This window comes from Macaca thibetana, chromosome 19 (genome assembly GCF_024542745.1).
Source record: "Macaca thibetana thibetana isolate TM-01 chromosome 19, ASM2454274v1, whole genome shotgun sequence".
NCBI lineage: Eukaryota > Metazoa > Chordata > Mammalia > Primates > Cercopithecidae > Macaca > Macaca thibetana.
Window position 1 is genome coordinate 32,532,411 of NC_065596.1, and position 20,028 is coordinate 32,552,438.

Sequence of the window (20,028 nt, forward strand, 5' to 3'; positions counted from 1 at the left end):
TAAGATAGAAAATCTATAGATATAAATGCTAACATTAAAATAGAAAGCTATCCGATGAAACAGAATAGGAAACCCAGAAATACAGCCACACACCTACAACCAACTGATCTTTTATAGTCAACAAAAACAATTGGGAAAAGCCATTCTATTCAACAAGGATGCTAGAAAAACTGGCTAGCCATAAACAGAAGAATGAAACTGGACTCCTATCTCTCATCATATACAAAAATTAATTCAAGATGAATAAAGACTTACATGTAAGACTTCAAGCTACAAAAATTCTAGAAGAAAATATAGGAAAAACTTTTCTGGACAAAATACAAGTTTGTTTTTTTTTTTCTTATTTTTTTTAGGGACAGAGTCTTGCTCTGTCACCCAGGCTAAAGTACAGTGGTGCGATCTCAGCTCAATGCAACGTCTGTCTCCTGGGTTCAAGAAATTCTCTTGTCTCAGCCTCCCAACTAGCTGAGATTACATGCATGCACCACCATGCCTGGCTAATTTTTTTGTATTTTTAGTAGAAACGGATTCACCATGTTGGTCAGGCTGGTCTTGAACTCCTGACCTCAGATCTCAAAATGATCCACCCACCTCGGCCTCCCAAAGTGCTGGGATTACAGGCATGAGCCACTGCTCCTGGCCCAATACAAGTTTTTTAAGAGAATTTATTCTTCATTGCTTGAGCATCATGAAAAAAATATGTAGGTTTTATAAATAGTAGAGAAGTCCCTGAAGTGTAAGAAATGGGCTAAGTGTAAATAAAGTTAGATTTTTAAATAATGATTCACTATAACATGATGGACATGAATGTAGACAGAATAGTCATTATAATATAGCATTTGTTCCAATAAAGAAAAAAACAGTGCAATTTGAACACTCAGCAAGCTATATTTAGGAAACTGAAACTTATTACAGAAAAGCAATGTATGTCATATAACAAAGAATGATCAATCTATTAAATGGTATTTCCACAATTAAGACAGTAACTTAAAAAATTATGTTCAAGATATTAAAAATTTCCAACTTAAAAACTGTAATCAATTTAATTGACAAACATATACTTTCATAGTAGGAATGAAGTCAGGTGAAACAGAAGTAAAAGCAATAACTGAAACTGTCAACACAACACTATGGAGTTTGTGTAAGTTTTTTTTTTTTTTTTTTTTTTTTTTTTTTTTTTTTTTTTTTGAGACGGAGTCTTGCTCTGCCGCCCAGGCTGGAGTGCAGTGGCCGGATCTCAGCTCACTGCAGGCTCCGCCTCCCGGGTTCACGCAATTCTCCTGCCTCAGCCTCCCCAGTAGCTGGGACTACAGGCGCCCGCCACCTCGCCCGGCTAGTTTTTTGTATTTTTTAGTAGAGACGGGGTTTCACCGTGTCAGCCAGGATGGTCTCGATCTCCTGACCTCGTGATCCGCCCGCCTCGGCCTCCCAAAGTGCTGGGATTACAGGCTTGAGCCACCGCGCCCGGCCAAGTTTGTGTAAGTTTTAGGGAAACTGCTGCTGAGCTATACCATGTGTACTAGAGAAGGAAATCTTGTAAAATACATAAAACAATATGCATTCCCCAACACAACACTACCACACATAGAAACATAAAACAAACAAAACTGAGTATCCTCAAAACTATGGAACTGATCGTTACATAAATAAAAACAAAGTTCATTTATAATACATGAAAATGCATCAGATGAAAGCAACGGCTGCTTAAAACGAACTTTCTGGACTTAAAAAAAATAAGCCTCATTCAACTTCATTAGCTTCCTCAAGATCAAAGTCGTACTCACTGTAAACAAAAATACTGGGGAAGAAAAGTGTGGCATAAGCAGTGGTTCAGGCAACCACCCTGCAGAGATGAAGCTGTGAACTTGGACAATGTTCTCCCTGAGAGAAATTCCTCTTTTTTTTTTTGAGATGAAGTCTTGTTCTTGTCCCCCAGCTTGTCCCCCAGGCTGGAGTGCAATGGCGCAATCTCGGCTCACAACTTCCGCCTCCCGGGTTCAAGTGATTCTCCTGCCTCAGCCCCCTGAGTAGCTGGGATTACAGGCACCTGCCACTATGCCCGGCTAATTTTTGTATTTTTAGTAGAGACGGGGTTTCACCAAGTTGGCCAGCTGGTCTAGAACTCCTAACCTCAGGTGATCCACCCGCCTCAGCCTCCCAAAGTGCTGAGATTACAGGCATGAGCCACCACGCCCGGCATGGGAGAAATTCCTACACCATTCACTGCTAGCTCAAAAAAGAGGACCATTAGTATATGAGATCAACATTACCACAGTACCCTTGAGAGATACTTTTGTGACATTTCTCAGAAACCAGGCTCTTGTGATGCTATCTGAATATCATGATAAATGCTGATCATTCTACTCTGACTTTAATAGTCACATCTGTATGTAGCAAGATGATGTTAAAACTCATTACTCAAAGTGCTCTCCTTCAAAAATTTTCTCTTACCCAGTAAACCCACTCCATAAGATAGTCCACGAGATATTCATAACCCCAAGATAGGTTATCACAGCAGGAAAAAAGGATAAAATGTCAGACCCTAGAAATGTGTTTATTCAAAGCAAGTCTCAGAGGCAAAAAAATCACACAAACATAAAAGAGAATGTAAGATCAGAAATAGCCAAGGCATAAACAAGACAGAGAAAAACACAGGAGTTGGATTGTGAGGGATCTTGAAATGAGACTCTGCTCTGTCTACAGATCCCAAACTAAGAGTGTGAAGACAAAGATATGCTCCCTGTGTAGGACTAAGAATAAAGAGCGGATCTTTATGTCAACTGTCTTTACAATTCTTCTATGTAACAATCTCAGGAGACCCAACTCATTCCCCTGTCACAAATCCGAGAAGAGTGTCCAAAGAAGAACTAAGAAAATGGCTGAGGGACCTGAACAGGCAGAGGGCTGAAGACAGTCGCGTGCAGTTCTAGGACCCCAGCTTCAAAGGAAGGGCAACCAATGTTTCCCCATCTCCTGACCAGCACTTTCAAGTATACGAAATGAGGTGGAACCAGAAAAGCTCCAGGCATCAGGACTATGGAGCTCTAATCTATATGGATCAGAGAACTGAGGATCAGATAGAATCAAGAACAGGAGGAGAGACCACGCGGAAAAGAGACTTCTTTGAAAAGGCCCTTCCCACGCCACAGAGTCAAAGCATCAGAGTTCAGAGAATTCAGATGACACTGTGGTTCATCATAACAGTCTTGTCCTTTACTCTGTTTGAGCTGCAGCAACCCGTGGAGAGTGAAAGGGTAAACTTATACGTGTCTGGAGAGCAAAGTGATAAGCAGGAAAGAAGAAAAATTTCGGAGCTCACAGAAAATCAAATTTGTTTCCCCACAGAACTCTCCCACTTGCAGAGTTTTACACACACAATTTCATCATGCTGCTTCCATTGTGCCCATCTGAGCTCTTACCTGTGATCACGCCTTTCATGCATTCTCCCCAATTTGGGTTCCTTGCTATTTTCACTTGGCTCACTACAGTCCAGGGCTCTTTCCCTTGCTCCAACATGGAGATAATATTCAGGTCAGGAAGACAGAGTCCTGCTTATAAAAAAAAAGAAAGAAGATGTCCCATGGTTTTTCCAGAACCCAGCCTAATGTTTAGGTAGAAGAGAAAACACTGCAGTTGAATCTATAAAATATTTCACAAACTCATCCATTGATTGCCTCCTTCTGAATGTTTAGGGAACACTGTAAGATGCAGATATCTAGCTCTCTCCCAAGAAATACTAAATCAAAAACACAGGGATAGGCCAAGCGTACTGGCTCAAGCCTGTAATCTCAGCACTTTCGGAGGACAAAACAGGAAGATGGCTTCAGCACAGGAGTTCAAGATCAGCCTGGGCAACAGAGTGAAACCCTGTCTCTACCTGGGCATGGTGTTGCATACCCATAGTCCCAGCTACTTGGGAGGCTAAGGTGGGAGGATGGTTTGATCCCAAGAAGATAAGGTTGCAGTGTGCCGAGATCACACCACTGCATTCCAGCCTGGGTGACAGACTGAGACTGTGTCCAAAAAAAAAAAAAGAAACCACAGGGATAGAAAACAGGAACAGGGAATTGGATATATTAACTCTGCCATAAGGTTTTATATGTACCTCAGCTCTGGAACCACCACTAACGTACAAAGAAGGAAGCAGAACATCCATGAAGCTTTTTATTTGTGAATCAACAAGGCTTCAATCTCTGTCAAATAATGTAGGGCCTCCCAAGAAACACAATAAGGAAAGTACAAAAATGCACAAGGGAAGATCCTAACTTCTAGAGGAAAATTATCCTCACCCAGGAAGCCCAGGTTCCTGTAGTTCTCCAACATCACGTCCCTGTATAAAGCTTTCTGAATAGGGTCCAGGCATTTCCACTCCTCCTGAGAGAATTCTATGGCCACATCCCTGAATGTCAAAGATCCCTGAAATGAAAACACATTTCAATATGAGCAATGGGTGAGCTCTTATCTTTACATAAAATGAGAAGAGGAAAGAACTGTCACATCAATTTGAAGTGTGTGTTTTGACATATCCATTAAAAGCATCTGTGAGATAATTATGTGTCCCTAATTTTGGGTTTTATAAAATTCAATAGGAGATTAGGATTTTATCTAAATCAGTGCACATTTCTCACTTCTGCGGACAAAATAAGAAATAAACACATGGTTATCCCTATGAAAGTTTTAGATATTATATTTGTTACACCAAGTGAGGTGTCCAGATGAGCTAGAATACAAGTGGTGTCTTCAGAGATGACAGTGTTCTTAGTGGCTTTAAAGAAAGGTCAGAAACTAAAAACTGATGACAAGAGCAACAGCAAGGACTAAAGTTTTGGAACACTCCCCATGTACCGGGCATTACTCCAAAGGCTTTACATGTTCTAACTCAAATGATGACATAATAACCTAGGACAGAAATATTTCTTCCCATCTTACTAGAAGACAACTGTGTCACAGACAGGCTAAGAAACTCGCCTAGGTCAACAACCTGCCAACAGCGCAACAAGCACCTGAACCCAGATGTCTAAAAATTAGAGTTGAATCAACAGAATCCAACAGTTATATAACAGAATATGTCCTAGTCTTTCTGTGCAGCTATAACAAAATAAAAGAGACTAATTTATGAACAATAGAAATGTATTTCTCATGATTCTGCTGGCTGGGAAATCTCATGATTCGCTCCTGGGCAACAAGAGCGAAATTCCATCTCAGAAAAAAAAAAAGGGAAAGATAACATGATTGCAACCCAGAAAAAGAATATTTAAGTATACAAACTAATAATATACTGAAATAATCTTCCTACTTTAGTACACTAATTTAAAAACAACAACAACAACAACACACACACACACTTCTAAATTTTCATTAGCATATATACCATGGCACTTAAGTACAAAACATTTTCAGAATTCTGTGAACAAATTATAAAACTATACTGAGTGATGTCAGCAAGATAAAGGAACAAGAATCCCCAAACTCTCCAGTCACCATAGTGAAATGATTTTAACAACAATTCATAGACTAATTGCCTCGGGGATAAATCCACAAAACAGTTACGAGGTTTCTACACCTCAGGCCAACATAAAGCAAACAGTATAGAAGCTCTGAAGGAAAATCTGAAGCATCCACTTGACAGAGACGCAGCCCCTGCCATGCAGGGGTAACAGAAAAGAAACCCACAACTCCCAAGATCATCTAGGGGATGGAAAGGAGCAGAATATCTGTCCAACATCCTGACTTTTCAGATGACCAACTGATGGGCTGGTTTCTCTCTTACTGAATATAAGCACTGACAAGAACAAGGTGAAAGGTTAGGGGCCACTGAGAAAAAGGATGATTTACATAAACCAGTGTGTGCAGTAACACAGACAAACACTAAGTGAAGATCTAGTACTACAGCTTACTGTAGCACCCAAGTCTGCAATACCAAAGAGAGACAACAGGGGAGCTTCTGGGTAGAAACCAGCAAACATTTTCAATGAAGAGATGACAAGCAAAGGCCCAGAGAGGACAAAATCCCCAGCCAGAAAAGGTGTGGAAGGTCTCCAGAATCTAGTTGAGTTGACTGCAGTGTCCTCCCTGAACAAAGCAACCACCGAAAACTGGGGAGGTAGATGATTTTTCAAATACTGAAGTGCCAAAAGAAGATAAGAAAGCTTACAAAGAAACAGGAAAATACGGTCTGTAAAAAGAAACCAATTAAGTCTCTATAAACTTACACTAAAGAAATGGTGATTTACATCATGGCTTTGAAGAACTAAAAAGAAATGGGGACCACCCTCAGTATATGCAGGGGATTGGTTCCAAGATTCCCTAAGGAGACCAAATCTATGGATACTGAAGTCCCTTATATAAAAAGGCATAATATTTGCATATAACCTACCTATATCTTCCCATATGATTTAAATCATCTCTATTCATAATAGCTAATACAACGTAAATGCTACGTAGGTAGTTGTTATACTGCATTGTTTAGGAAATAATGACAAGAAAAAAAGGACTATACATGTTCCTTGAAACCATCCATTTTTTTCTGGCTATTTGTAGTTCATAGTTGGTTCCATCTGTGGCTACATGAGCCATGAATGCAGAGGGCTGACTGTATGTGAATTACCAAAGAATTTGAAATAATAGCCACAAGAATGCTCAATGAGTTAAAAGACAGCACACACAGACAAGCTCACGAAATCAGGAAAACTATAGAACTATGCATGCAAAGAAGAGTATCAACACAGATAGAAGCTATAAAAAAGAATCAAAAAGAAATTCTGAGGCTGGGCACCGTGGCTCATGCCTGTAATCCCAACACTCGGGGAGGCCAAGGTGGGAGAATTGCTTAAGCCCAGGAGTTCCGAGACCAGCCAGGGCAACATGGCAAAATCCGATCTCTACAAAGAGTACAAAAATTAGGCAGGTGTGATGGTGCACGCCTGTAGTCCCAGTTACTCAGGAGGCTGAAGTGGGAGGTTCATTTGAACTCGGGAGGCCGAGGATGCAGTGATCCAAGATTGTGCCACTGCAGTCCAGCCTGGGAAAGAGTGAAACCCTGCCTGAAAACAAAGAAAAAAAGTATACCTAAAAATACAATAACTGAGTTGAAAAATTCACTAGATGAGTTCAATAGCAGACTTAATCAGACAGAAGAAGGAATAAGTGAACTCAAAGGGGATTTTGACAGGGAGGAAAACAAAAACTATAAAAAATAAAGAAAAATAAAGAGAGCATAAGGGGAAACCATCAAGCACCAAGAACATATATATTCTGAAAGCCCAATAAATAATGTGAATATACCTAACATTACTGAACTGTAAGCAAACAAACAAGCTTTACTGAAAGACATAATAAAGATATAATCACTGACTGACAAACTCAATTCTTATTGGAAGATGTGGTGACAAGATTTGCAACTGTAAAAACTCCCAGTCATTCAAACACAAACGAAGTATGTGGGAATTTAATAAAATGTGACTGTTGTATAAAAAAAAAGAACCAACAAAATTTTGGAAAGAAATGGAGAGGTTTGCCAATCTTCATATGAACCTATTATGACATTTATAATCTGAAACTTTAAAAGTAATCAAATATAATCTACAAAAAGATATACACAAAAATTCAAATTAAAGATTCAATCAAAAAAAATTAATGCAAAGAAAATGTAAGCAAGAAACATTAGATTTTCAAGAAACTTCATATTTTATAATCACACCATGAGCCAGGGCTTCCAAAAGATAAAACAAACATATAATTATTTTTGCTTTTGTGGTATACCGTCCTAAAAGCAGCAAACATTCTTTGAACTGCCAGTGAAGTAACCCTCACACACGTGTGGTGAAGACAGCATGCGCAGAAGCAGCCACGGTGACATTTTTTGCAAAAGTGAAAAATTGTAGAAGATCCATGTCTTCATTAAGAAATTGCTCCAAAGAGGATGCAAAACAAGCTATTAATGTTTATTAACATAAAAAACATGTACATTTCCAAAACTTGCAAAATACAGCAGAACATTCACTGAAGAATCGTTTTCTAAAAACCCACAATGACGTGTAAATGCATCTCGACACCTCTCACTGATTCTTGCCACAGAGCTTACCACTGTAGCTCCTCAATGAAACATGACACATGGTGGAGGATGTGACAGGGAAAAGGAACCTGGGTTCCTCCGGGTGCGTAATTGAAAGAGTGATCGCCTCTTCTAGGATAGTACATTTCCTGTTTTGGTGAATCTGGCAAGATTCCCCACTATCCCAAGTTCAAAGATGCCCCCTCCCACCAATGACACATGACATTTCCCACTCTTTAAAAAAAAAAAGTACTACTATGTAGTTTTTTCTCTTTGAGGATCTAGAAAAAATAAAAATTCTTTATATGTCCATTTTCCAATTCCTTGGACTGTGAGGACATTTCATTATTTTGTGGAAATCAAAATAAAATAATTTTCATTTTATGCTCAATTTTCTTTTACCGCATTCTGGAAGCTCTTTCACATTCTGTAAAGTTTTTAAATATATATGCCTTGATGTCCTTTCTTCAGGTTGTAAGTTGTTTTTACTATAAAACTAAAGTGTGTTCTTGATGCCCTGTTTTTTACTTGTTTGCTTACAAATTTTATTGTGTATATTTAAGGTACACAATATAGCAAGATATAGATAGTAAAAAACTCACTACAGTTTAACAAATTAACATATCCATATCTCAGTTACCTTTTTTTTTTTTTTTGCTTTTGTGGCAAGAACACCTAAAATCTCATTTAGCATAAATTTTACATATAATAAAATGTTACTCCCTATCACGCTTATGTTGTATCCCCCCTTCTTAATGCCTAAATTGCATCTCTGTTTGGACTTTTACCACAAAACAAATATATATATCATGTGATGTTTAAAATAAAAGAAACGTAATATTTAATAATAATTGGTGGAATGACAGAATTTGGCTGCATCTTCTCTGACATCAAAAAAGTTTGGCTCTTACATCTGAGCAAAATTATAACCATTTTACAAAAAACAACTGCTGGTAAGAGTCCCTGCAGGAACACTGCATTCTCTGTGGGATGGATATGCTGAGAATGGCTAAATTAATCTGACATTCAGGTTGATTTCATATTTTAAAAGCAATGATGGAATAAAACACCCTCTATCACTGATGTCGGTACCTAGTTTTCCATTCCATTCCCAGTCATTAAGATTGTGGAGTTAGAAAGAGTGACTCATTCATTATAGCTTCAAATGTGGAATAAAACCAGGTAGAAAAGATCTCCCCTTAAAGGCATCTTTTCAAGAATTTATAAGGTATTTGTACACATTAACGTGACTACCACATACAGCTTCTCTACTCCTGGTCTACTGAGAGCTGACAGTGCATTCAGATGTTGCCCGTAAACAGTCTCTGCTGCCCAGAAGCTGACACCGCAGGACCCACACCCCATTTCCATCCATGTCTGGGTATGAGCCCTTCCCAGGACCATGCCCAGTGCAACCTCTTCCCAAGCTCATGTCACTGGGTCACCGTGAGATCTGGAATGTAAGTGCAGATGAGCGGGACTGAGGGAAGGCATGGGTGAGTGCGAGCAAATGTGTCAGGCAGAACACTTCAGACTCAAGAGATTTGCAACTCCAATGCCCTGCATTTCAAAAAGGAAGGAGACAAAACAATCCACTGAGCATATCACTTTACCTGAGGAAGAGCCATTCTTGACTCCTTTTCTTTCTTCATCCTCTTTTGGGCTTCTCTCTCAGTCAATACAATTAATTCTTTAAAAGTCAAATCTGAAAGTCAAAAATCTGTTGTTTAATGCTTGGAAACAACACATTCCTTTCTGTGCCACAACCATGCCCACAGGGAAGACCTCAGCATGTGGACAGACAACCCACTGCACCAGGAGGGTGCAAGAATAATAAATTCCTACACAATGACTAAGTGAGTTTCTCACCCTTTTCTTTTTTTTTTTTTTTTTGAGACGGAGTCTGGCTCTGTCGCCCAAGCTGGAGTGCAGTGGCCAGATCTCGGCTCACTGCAAGCTCCGCCTCTCAGGTTTACGCCATTCTCCTGCCTCAGCCTCCCGAGTAGCTGGGACTACAGGCGCCCGCCACCTCGCCCGGCTAGTTTTTTGTATTTTTTAGTAGAGACGGGGTTTCACCGTGTCAGCCAGGATGGTCTCGATCTCCTGACCTCGTGATCCGCCCATCTCGGCCTCCCAAAGTGCTGGGATTACAGGCTTGAGCCACCGCGCCCGGCCATCTCACCCTTTTCTTCAGAACTTGTTCCCCTCCCGGACACTCTGCAGCAGTGGGGAGCTGGGCTGGACTATGCTTCCCTTCAGGACACCGACCCATCCCTGATCAAACCCCATACAGAGCACAGCCCCCTCACCTCCCTGTGGATCACAGGCTGAGCTCAGCTCTCAGAAACAGAAGACACAGAGGTTTGACGCTCAATGCTGGATACAAATTAGAATCAACTTGGGTACCTTAAACAATATGAAGGTTGAGTCCATGCTAACTATGGGAAGTGGAATCTGTGGTAAAGGGCACAAAACATGTATTTGCAAACTGCCTCAGCATGCTAATGTGAAGCCAGGGTTGAGTACATCTTAAAGGGGGCAAGACTAGCACAGCCCCATCCTCCCAGCTCTGCTCTCTCCTTGGGGCCTCATTGTTACCAGTTTGTAGACAGTAGAAGACAATGGACCAGAAAGAAACACAGAGACACATAATATGCACCAGGGGTAGGGGCAAGGGTGTGGCTGGAGTGTTAAATGGTGAGAGGAGGGTGAGTCACAAAAGTTCCAATGGAGAAGGTGATATCAGAACAAAGACCTCAAGAAAGAAGGATGTTTGCACCTGCAGCTGAGGGGCCAGACAGCCCAGGCAGAGGCCCTAAGGCAGAAGCGACCTCAGCCCAAGGAACAGGAAAGAGGCCTGTGTGGCTGGAGCAGTGGGAGCAGGGAGGACACAGGGAGGAGATGAGGTCAGAGAGGTTCTGGGGAGCAGACTAGGTAGAGACGAGGTATTCAAACACTCTTCTCCCACAGCTCACAGTAATTTAAGAAACTATGTATTTCCTCACCCTTTTTAAGTAAACACAACTTATCTTTATCACATGAATTAAAGCACTTCTTTTTAATGTCATGTTTTCTCTATTTCAAATATATGCTGACATCTAAAACTAAAGCCAGGAAGTATAGGGTCACCTTCACCTGAGAGGTTCAGGAGCACAGGGGAATGTACTTGAGGAGTTCAGGCAGTCGCTTTTGGTGGAGATACCTGTTAGCTGGCTGAGCAGACAGCCAAGAGGACAAAAGGATACAGAATTCTAGAGGTCAGGGGACAGGTCTGCAGGGGACATGGAGACGGGTAGGTGGGTGATATGGATTGGCTCTGTGTCCCTGGCCCAAATCTCACACTGAATTGTAATCCCCAGTGTTACTGGTGGAGCCTGGTGGGAGGTGGTTGGATTATGGGGGTGGATTCGTGTTGAATGGTTTCTCACCACCTCTTGGTGCTGTTCTTATCACAGTGAGTTCTCACGAGATCTGGTTGTTTAAAAGCAAGTAGCACCTCCCCCCTCACTCTCTCTTGCTCCTGCTCCCGCCATATGAGACACCTGCTCCTCCTTCACCTGCCATGACTGGAATCTTCTTGCAGCCTCCCCAGAAGCAGATGCTGCTATGCTTCCTGTGCAGCCTGCAGAACTGTGAGCCAATTAAACCTGTTTTCTTTATAAATTACCCAGTCTCCAGTATTTCATTATAGCAATTCAAGAATGGCCTAATACAGTGGTGTTTAAATTCATAAGATGAGATGATGAGGAAAGACAGTGGGTGTGGAGAGAAACAAGAAGAGGTTCAAGGACTAAGCCATGAGTCATTCCCACATTGAGAAACAATTTGGAGTCAGGACACAGCAGCAGAGAGAAGTGTGAAATGGTCAGGGAGGTGACAAGAAAATCAAATAGCTCCTGACAGGAAAAGAAAGAGTAAAGCAGGAAATGAAATACATTGGATTTAGAAATGGGGAGGTCACTGGTGACTCTGAAAAATAGTTATCAGTGGAATGGTGGATACGAAAGTTTCATCCGACGCATTCAAGACACAGTTGGAGGCAAGAAGTGAAGACAGAGACTCTGAACAAGATTGTAGTGTATTATGCTCTTAAATGAAGCACAGAGAGGGGTACTCACTACAGGCAGAAACACAGTTAATGGTATGTTTTGTTTTAATTAGGGCACAGTGGAAGGAAACTAGAGGCTTTAGGGTCTGTGTGTGCGCATGCATTTAATGGTCAATACACCACCATCAGAAAACACTGTTTAAAGTAATTCTGTAGAAGGAAAAATGAATAACCAGTTAAACAAATTTTATGGAAGCCCAAAGTATTTTTTGAATTTATATTTTAAGTTCAGGGGTACATGTGCAGGATATGTAGGCTGGTTACATAGGTAAACGGGTCATGGGGGTTTGTTGTACACATTATTTCATCATCTGGGTATTAAGCCTAATATCTACAAGTTACTTTTCCTGATCATCTCCCTCCTCCCACCCCCCACTCTCAGGTAGGTCCCAGTGTGTGTTGTTTCCCTCTATGTGTCCGTGTGTTCTCATCATTTACCTCCCACTTGTAAGTGTGAACGTGCAGTGTTTGGTTTTCTGTTCTTGTGTTAGTTTGCTAAGGATAATGCCTCCAGCTCCATCCATGTCCTGGGAAAGGACATGATCTTGTTCTTTTTTGTGGGAAGGCCATTGTTTCGGACCAGCCTCCCGAACTACCAGACCAAGCCAGAATGAAGTCTCTTGTGCTAAGTGCCACATTATCAAACTGAACCTTGAAATGGGCCAGGTTTAGGGGGAAGAAAAAAAAAACAACTCTAAAAAATAAACAGGAAAGGCCCAGCACGGTGGCTCATGCTTGTAATCCCAGCACTTTGGGAGGCCGATGTGGGTGGATCACCCGAGGTCTGGAGATCAAGACCAGCCTGGCCAACGTGGTGAAACCCCGTCTGTACTAAAAATACAAAAATTAGCCGGGCACGGTGGTGCACACCTGTAATGACCCCACCCCCAAATACTGGCACCACCATGTACTAAAACAGATGTCTTCAATGATGCACATGCCCCAGTGAGACCCCAACATCTTCCAAGGAAATTCATTACAAAAAAAACCAAGACTTTCAATGCTCCTTCGAAGACATACCTCGTAGGCCTGGTGTGGTGGCTTACATCTGCAATTCCAGCGCGCTGAGAGGCTGGGGTGGAAAGACTGCTTGAGGCCAGGAGGTAGAAGCTGCAATGAGCCCAAGATCATGCTACTGCTCTCCAGCCTAGGAGACAGAGAGAGACCCTGTCCCCCCCAAAAAACAAAACACAACAAAGCCAGAAAAAACACCAAAGACATATCTTGTAGTAACAGTCAGTCATTTCTTGCCCCATTTCTCCCTTCCTTTATCCTCTACTCCATCCTTGAGAAGAACAGAGTTACCACAAATAACTAGATCAAATCACTGCCCTCTGGCTAAACAGGAATTCCAAATATCTTTTAATAAAAATAAACACAAAATGCACAAGCCTTATAGAAAAAACGTGACTTTCATCCTCATGAGTACAACTTAAAGAAACACATTTTAAATCAGGGTGTAAAGCCACAAATCAACATATTACAACCACCATCCATATCCAATCAACTGTCACGCATCTGGATGGAGTCCTCTCCCACTCTCTTCACTGCTATGTGTTTCCCTCTCTCATGCTGCGCGTCTTTTTTTTCTCCTTTTCTGTTTTTTACCCCTTTCTTTATTCCCTCTTTTAGGTCTGTTCTGCCCAATGCGTCACAACTTACTTCACCTCTTGTAGCTCTTTCTTCTCAATCTTTCCAATTGTCCCCAATCTTCACGTATCTCTGCCTCTTTTCCCCCATCTAAGCTCCCTCTCTGCTCTCCTTGTTAAACTCCCTCTTCCCTGTTACAGCTCATTTGTTCCCACTCTAGCACCTCCAACTTCCTAGGCTTCCTCCCTGCTGTGGTACTCTCTACTCTGCTTGTCATTCACTGCCCTCTCTTTCAGTCCCAGCACCACGTAGCTCTGTCAGCCACGGCTCCAACTCTTTTACCTTCTCCCCACTGTCTGTCTGCAGTGCCTCCTCCTTTGCCGCCCCACTCTATTTTGCTGCCCTTCATCTCTCTGAAGGTCCCCCTTTTTTCCTAAATTTCTCTACCTGCTTTTCTCCCCCTGCTACTTTCTCCAACCGCTCTGTTTCACTGTTGCTCTTTGCAAAGCCCTAAATTATCATCCATTTTTGCCGTGTATTTACGGGTCTCCCTCATTCTCTTCTCAGTTTTTCCTTTTGCTCCGTCGTTCCCCGTCTTTTCCTCTCCTGATCCCTCTCACCCACACATTCGGGAGGAAAGGGGAGGAATAAGATGCCCACCTCCCGGAAGAGCACATTTTCCAGTAGAGTAAAATTTGGGAACGAAGAACACTAGGTGTCACAAGACAGACTCAGGTCACCTGCCCCAACAGAGAGTCAGGAAAAGCAGTTGCTGTGAAGGGGAAGCCTGCGGAACGGAAGGACCCGGCGTGAGGAGGACACAAGGTGGCGCGGGGGACGATGTCTCAGGACAGGGAGGTTCTGCAGAATCCCAGGAGCTGGGAGGAGAAGCGGCTCCTTCAGGAGCCGGACGGCGGGCGCTCCCCTCCAGAGGCCGACGAGGGAGAAGCTCGGGGGTCGCGAGGGCGCGAACCTCCCGAACGAGGACTAGACTTGGCGCGGGGCCCAAGCAAAGGGTTTTAAACAGGAAAACGACCTGAATGGGGTTGTCTACATGGTCTTAAGGAAGAAAGGCAGAGAGCAAGAAACAGCCTCAGAGAGATTTTAAACCGAAAAGGAAGCAATTCTACGACTTACTTGGGACGAATGGGGCTGTTGCGGTATTTTAAGGTCCGTAGCGATCCCCAGGTCACGGGTATGGAGAACCGAGGACTGCGAAATGCACGTTTAATCCAGGTAGACAAAGCGAAGCAAATGTTTAATCCAGGTAGACCGAAACACACGCATAGCTGTGTGGCCTTTCCCCAGCGCGATGTGGCCTTTCCCCAGCGCGATCTGCTTCCGGGTGTGCAGGAAACTGGGCGCGTAAAAAAAAAAAACTGGGCGGCGTGGGGGCGGGGCCTGGGCGGGGCGCGACTGGGAAAGGGCTGGGCGGAGACGGGGCCTGACTTGGGGGAGGGCCCGAGAGGGTGGTGGGAGGCCCGGGCCGGTAGGGGGCGTGACCAGTTGGGGCTTGGCTGGACTGAAAACTGGGATGAAGCGGGACCTCCAGGGGTGGGCGGGGTCTGTTCTCCAGATTTGGGAGTATTTGTGACTATTTCTTGTCCTGTGAAGCAGCGTTGCTTCTTGCCCATTTTAAGTTACTGTTTCAGAATTTAAGGATGAATCTTAAAGTTGTGGTCCACTTACGTGGTCCACTTACATGGTCCACTTACATGTTCCATCTTTGTGGAAACTAAGATGATTTATTCTTAACAAGTTGAACTGAATTAAGTAAAAACCGATTTTTCTCAGCTTGGTGGACTCCATTCAGTCTCACCAGAGAAGCTAAAGCTACTCAGTAGTCAGGGAACTAGCATCTCGGTGGGGATTGGATGTGGAGAGGTGACTGGATCCAGGAACCCAGAAGACATTATGCCAATTGAAATGTGCTAGACACAGTGTAGAAAATGAAATAAGTAGAGGTTCCTCTTCAAAGGGACTTTCCTCCCAGTCTAATTGAGAATAGATAGTAACCTCTGTTAGAAGCAAAATTTACTCAAAGACCTGTGGTAATATTCTTAAGTATCTGCTAACCATAATAAATAAATCAATATACTCTGTGTTCTTAGCTCCCACATTTTAGCCTAGATATTTGCCCTGCAGAACTGTTCCAAGCAAGCATTAGGTCACAGCCTATTTCTCTTCCTTATTTGGAAGTGTTTTTGCCTCTCTCAGACTTCCACAAGTTACTTCCTCTCTTCCTTTGTTCTCCTCTGCCTTTGCCTCTTTTGGGAAGTACTAAGGTGCTAGCCAATCGGGTTAAGTACAGAATGTGAGGTCCAGTTCCAACCAATGGAAACCAGACACAGCAGTAGGATGGACACGTCAGGTTATAAATGACCCTGTCTCCTTTGTTCATGTGTACTCTCGTGACAAGACTGCTAGTGAGCGGCACCCTTTCTGCAGAAAGTAAACTAGCCTTGCTGAGAGCTCCCTTGTCTCAGTGTTGATTTTTGCAACACCGTTCCCAACACACAGAAAGACAAATGCTTCATGCACTTTCTTACATGTGCTAAGTACAAATGTCAAATTCACAGTAACAAAGTAGAAGGGTGGTTTCCAGGGCTGAGGGTCTTTCCTATGCCTGTCCCACCATTGTATTTTGGAATCAGATAACTTCTCTGGCTTCACAGATTCACAGCTGGACAAAAATTTTGCCTTAGGATGAACCACACATTGTTTCTCACCCATATGTGATTCAGATAATATTTAGGTGATATTTGGGCCTTAGAGTTGATACTGAAATGGATTAAGACTTTTCAGATGGGCCAGGCAAGGTAGCTTAGGCCTGTAACCCCAGCAATTCAGGAGGCCAAGTCTGGCAGATTACTTGAGCTCAAGAGTTCAAGATCAGCCTGGGCACATAGCAAGACCCCCGTCTCTACAGAAGATATAAAAATTAGCCATGCTCAGTGGCACACTCCTGTAGCCCCAGCTACTTGGGCAGCTGAAGTGGCAGGATCACTTAAGGCCAAGGGTTTGAGACCAGCCTGGGCAACATAGTCAGATCCCATGTCTACAAAAAATTAAATTAGCCAGGCATGGTGGCCTGCATGTGTGGTCCCAGCTTTTGGGAGGCTGAGGCAGGAGGATCACTTGAGCCCAGGAGGTCGAGACCGCGATAAGTCATGATTACACCACTGCATTCCAGCCTGGGTGACAGAGAGAGACCCGGTCTCAAAAAATAAATACATAAATAAAAGATTTTTGTTTGGATGGGAGTGAAGGGATCTTGCATGTAAGAAGGACATAAAGTTTAGGAGTCCAGAACACAGTGTGTTATGAGCGGAATAATTTTCACAAAAAAAATCCTATCTTGAAGTCCTAATACCCAGTACCTCAGAATGTAACTGTATTTGGATATATGGCATCTACAGGATTGATTAAGTTAAAATAAGCTTGTTAAAGTGGGCTCTGATCCAATCTGGCTGATTTCTTTATAAGAAGAGGAGATTGGGCTGGGCAAAGTGGCTTGCCCCTGTAATCTCCACACTTTAGGAGGCTGAGGTGGGCAGTTCCAGCCCAGCCTGGGCAACATGGTGAGACCCCGTCTCTACTAAAAATACAAAAATTATCTGGCAATGGTGACCCGCACCTGTACTTCCAGCTACTGAGGAGGCTGAGGTGGGAGATTTGCAGAGGTTGCAGTGAGCCAAGATCACACCACTGCACTCCAGCCTGGGAGCCAGTGTGAGACTCTTGTCTCAATAAATAAACAAATAAATAAATAAAAGATAATGCCAAGGTAGCAGGGAGCTAACCTGCTTTCTTCTGTAAGGTGTCTGATGAAAAATTGAAGCAGAAAGTTTATGAGCTATGTATGTTATCTGTGCAGAAGGGTTATATGTCCTGAGCCATAAAGAAAAACAGACTTACAGCTTATCTGCTTCCTGTATTTTGTTTATATGTCCTGGACCATGAAGAAAGGCAGTTTTTTAAACTTTTGTTTTGTTTTGTTTTGTTTTGTTTTGTTTGAGACAGAGTCTCACTGTTACCTAGGCTGGAGTGCAGTGGCATGATCTTAGCTCACTGCAACCTTTGCCTCCTGGTTCAAGCAATTCTCATGCCTCAGGCTCTAGAGTAGCTGGGACTTCAAGCACCCACCACCATGCCCAACTAATTTTTTTATTATTTTAGTAGAGACGGGGTTTCATCATGTTTCCCAGGGTGGTCTGGAGCTCCTGAGCTCAGGCAATTCGACTGCCTTGGCCTCCCAGAGTGCTAGGATTACAGGCGTGAGCCACCGCACCTGGCCTAGAAAGGCAGATTTATAGCTTATTTGCTTTATCTCTTTGCTCTCCCCTGGTCCTGCCAGCCTGACTCCTTTTCCCTAATTAGGTCTCCACAGACTCTACCATAAAAGTGCATTTTTCTCACCCTCCTATAAAATCCCTGGATTCCTAGTTTTACTACAAATAAACCAGGATTCTATTTCCCAGCATGAAAAGTTTGTCAGAAAAAACAAAAAGGGGTAGCATGGGACCTTCTTTCTTTTCTTCAAAACTAATTCACCTCCTCTTCTTCTCTTTCCTGTCTCTCTCTTCCCAGACTGGCCTGTGCAGTTCTAGGTCCCCAGTGAATCCTTGGGTTGACATACAAGGGACAAAGAACCTATAGAAAAGGGAAATCTGTAGCTCTCAGAGGTGGCTTTTTGGATGTCTGGATGCATTCATAACCATCCCCATGTTTCCAGAAAGGGGTCCTGATCCAGAACCTGAAACCGCCATTGCACAATTATAACTGAGAAAATTATTACAGTGAAAGAGATCTGACTTAACCAACTCCATCTTGCTTTTAGCCTCCAAGCTGCCTTTGTTCACTCCTGGGTGTAGGCCAAACTAGCTTTGGGAGGAACTTAGTTCATCTTTTGAAATAAAGACATTAACAGCCCTTTCCCAAAACAAATCCCCTATCTGCTTGGGGACTAGACTGCCTTTGTGGGACTAACAAGTTAGTCACAAGATTAGAAACTATAGTTTAGGAGTCATGCAGCTAGAGGCTACAAGATTGTCACCTTTCCCAAATTGTTCCTGGGAATTACATCAGTATTTTAAAACCTAAGATCAGTGCTTGAGATATTTTGCAGACCCTGCACTTGATGGATAACTTGGCACCCAGATCAATAAACTGACTCATCTGGTCTTGTGACACCACCCAGGAACAGACTCAGTGCAAAAGGACAGCGTCAACTCTCTATGATTTCATCTCCAACCAACCAATCATCGCTCCCGACTCATTGGCCCCTACCCATCAAATTATCCTTAAAAACCCTGATCCCCAAGATTTCAGGGGATCCCCAAGATTTCATTTGAGTAATAATAAAGCTTCACTCTCCTGTACAGCCAGCTCCACGTGAATTAAACTCTTTCTCTATTGCAATTCCCCTGTCTTGATGAATTGGCTCTGTCTAGGCAGTAGGCCAGGAGAACCTATTAGGCAGTTAAACCCAAAAGAAGGGGTTCTTGGATCTTATGCAAGAAAGAATTAGGGGTGAGTCCAGACAGTAAAGTGACAGCAAGTTTATTAAGAAAGTAAAGGAATAGCCGGGTGCAGTGGCTCATGCCTGTAATCCCAACACTTTGGGAGGCTGAGGCGGGTGGATCATGAGGTCAGATCGAGACCATCCTGACTAATGTGGTGAAATCGCGTCTCTACTAAAAATCCAAAAAATTAGCCAGGCGTGGTGGCAGGTGCCTGTAGTCCCAGCTACTCGGGAGGCTGAGGCAGGAGAATGGAGTGAACCCAGGAGGCGGAGCTTGCAGTGAGCAGAGATCACACCACTCCAGCCTGGGCGACAGAATGAAACTCGGTCTCAAAAAAAAAAAAAAAAAAAAAAAGTAAAAACATAAGGCAGGGTGCAGTGGCTCACATCTGTAATCCCAGCACTTTGGGAGGCTGAGGTGTGAAAATTGCTCGAGCCCAGGAGTTTGAGACAAGCCTGGACAACATGGCAAAACTCCATCTCTACAAAAAATACAAAATTAGCCAGGGGTGGTGGTGTGCACCTGTAGTATATGCTACTCGGGAGGCTGACGTGGGAAGATTGCTTAAGCCTGGGAGGTGGAGGTTGCAGTGACCTCAGATCACACCACTGCACTATTGCTTGGGCAACACAACACTCTCTCTCAAAAAAAAAAATTAGATAGATAGATAGATAGATAGATAGATAGATAGACAGATTCAGACTTTATTTCAACACTGAATGTTTACTCTTGAAACTGACGTTTAAGTTGAT

The 20,028-nt window shown here is 42.9% G+C and overlaps 2 protein-coding genes across 10 annotated transcripts in view; one reads left to right on the plus strand and one right to left on the minus strand.

The window, feature by feature from the left end:
- Positions 1-20,028, plus strand: part of PPP2R1A (protein phosphatase 2 scaffold subunit Aalpha) — a 526,337-nt gene that overhangs the window by 375,130 nt on the left and 131,179 nt on the right. The window lies entirely within an intron of this gene.
- Positions 1-20,028, minus strand: part of ZNF841 (zinc finger protein 841) — a 107,548-nt gene that overhangs the window by 10,851 nt on the left and 76,669 nt on the right. Inside the window, exons 1-5 of one of the 9 annotated variants that reach the window (XM_050771262.1) lie at positions 14,889-15,103; positions 13,182-13,271; positions 9,667-9,758; positions 4,290-4,416; positions 3,420-3,551 (exon numbers count right to left, since the gene is read on the minus strand). In XM_050771262.1, the coding sequence (XP_050627219.1) occupies positions 3,420-3,551; positions 4,290-4,416; positions 9,667-9,705 (298 nt within the window). In that variant the 5' untranslated portion in view covers positions 9,706-9,758; positions 13,182-13,271; positions 14,889-15,103. Of the gene's footprint in view, positions 1-3,419; positions 3,552-4,289; positions 4,417-9,666; positions 9,759-13,181; positions 15,104-20,028 lie in introns of those variants that run through there. The other 8 variants (XM_050771260.1, XM_050771259.1, XM_050771263.1 and 5 more) reach the window with 8 other exon arrangements.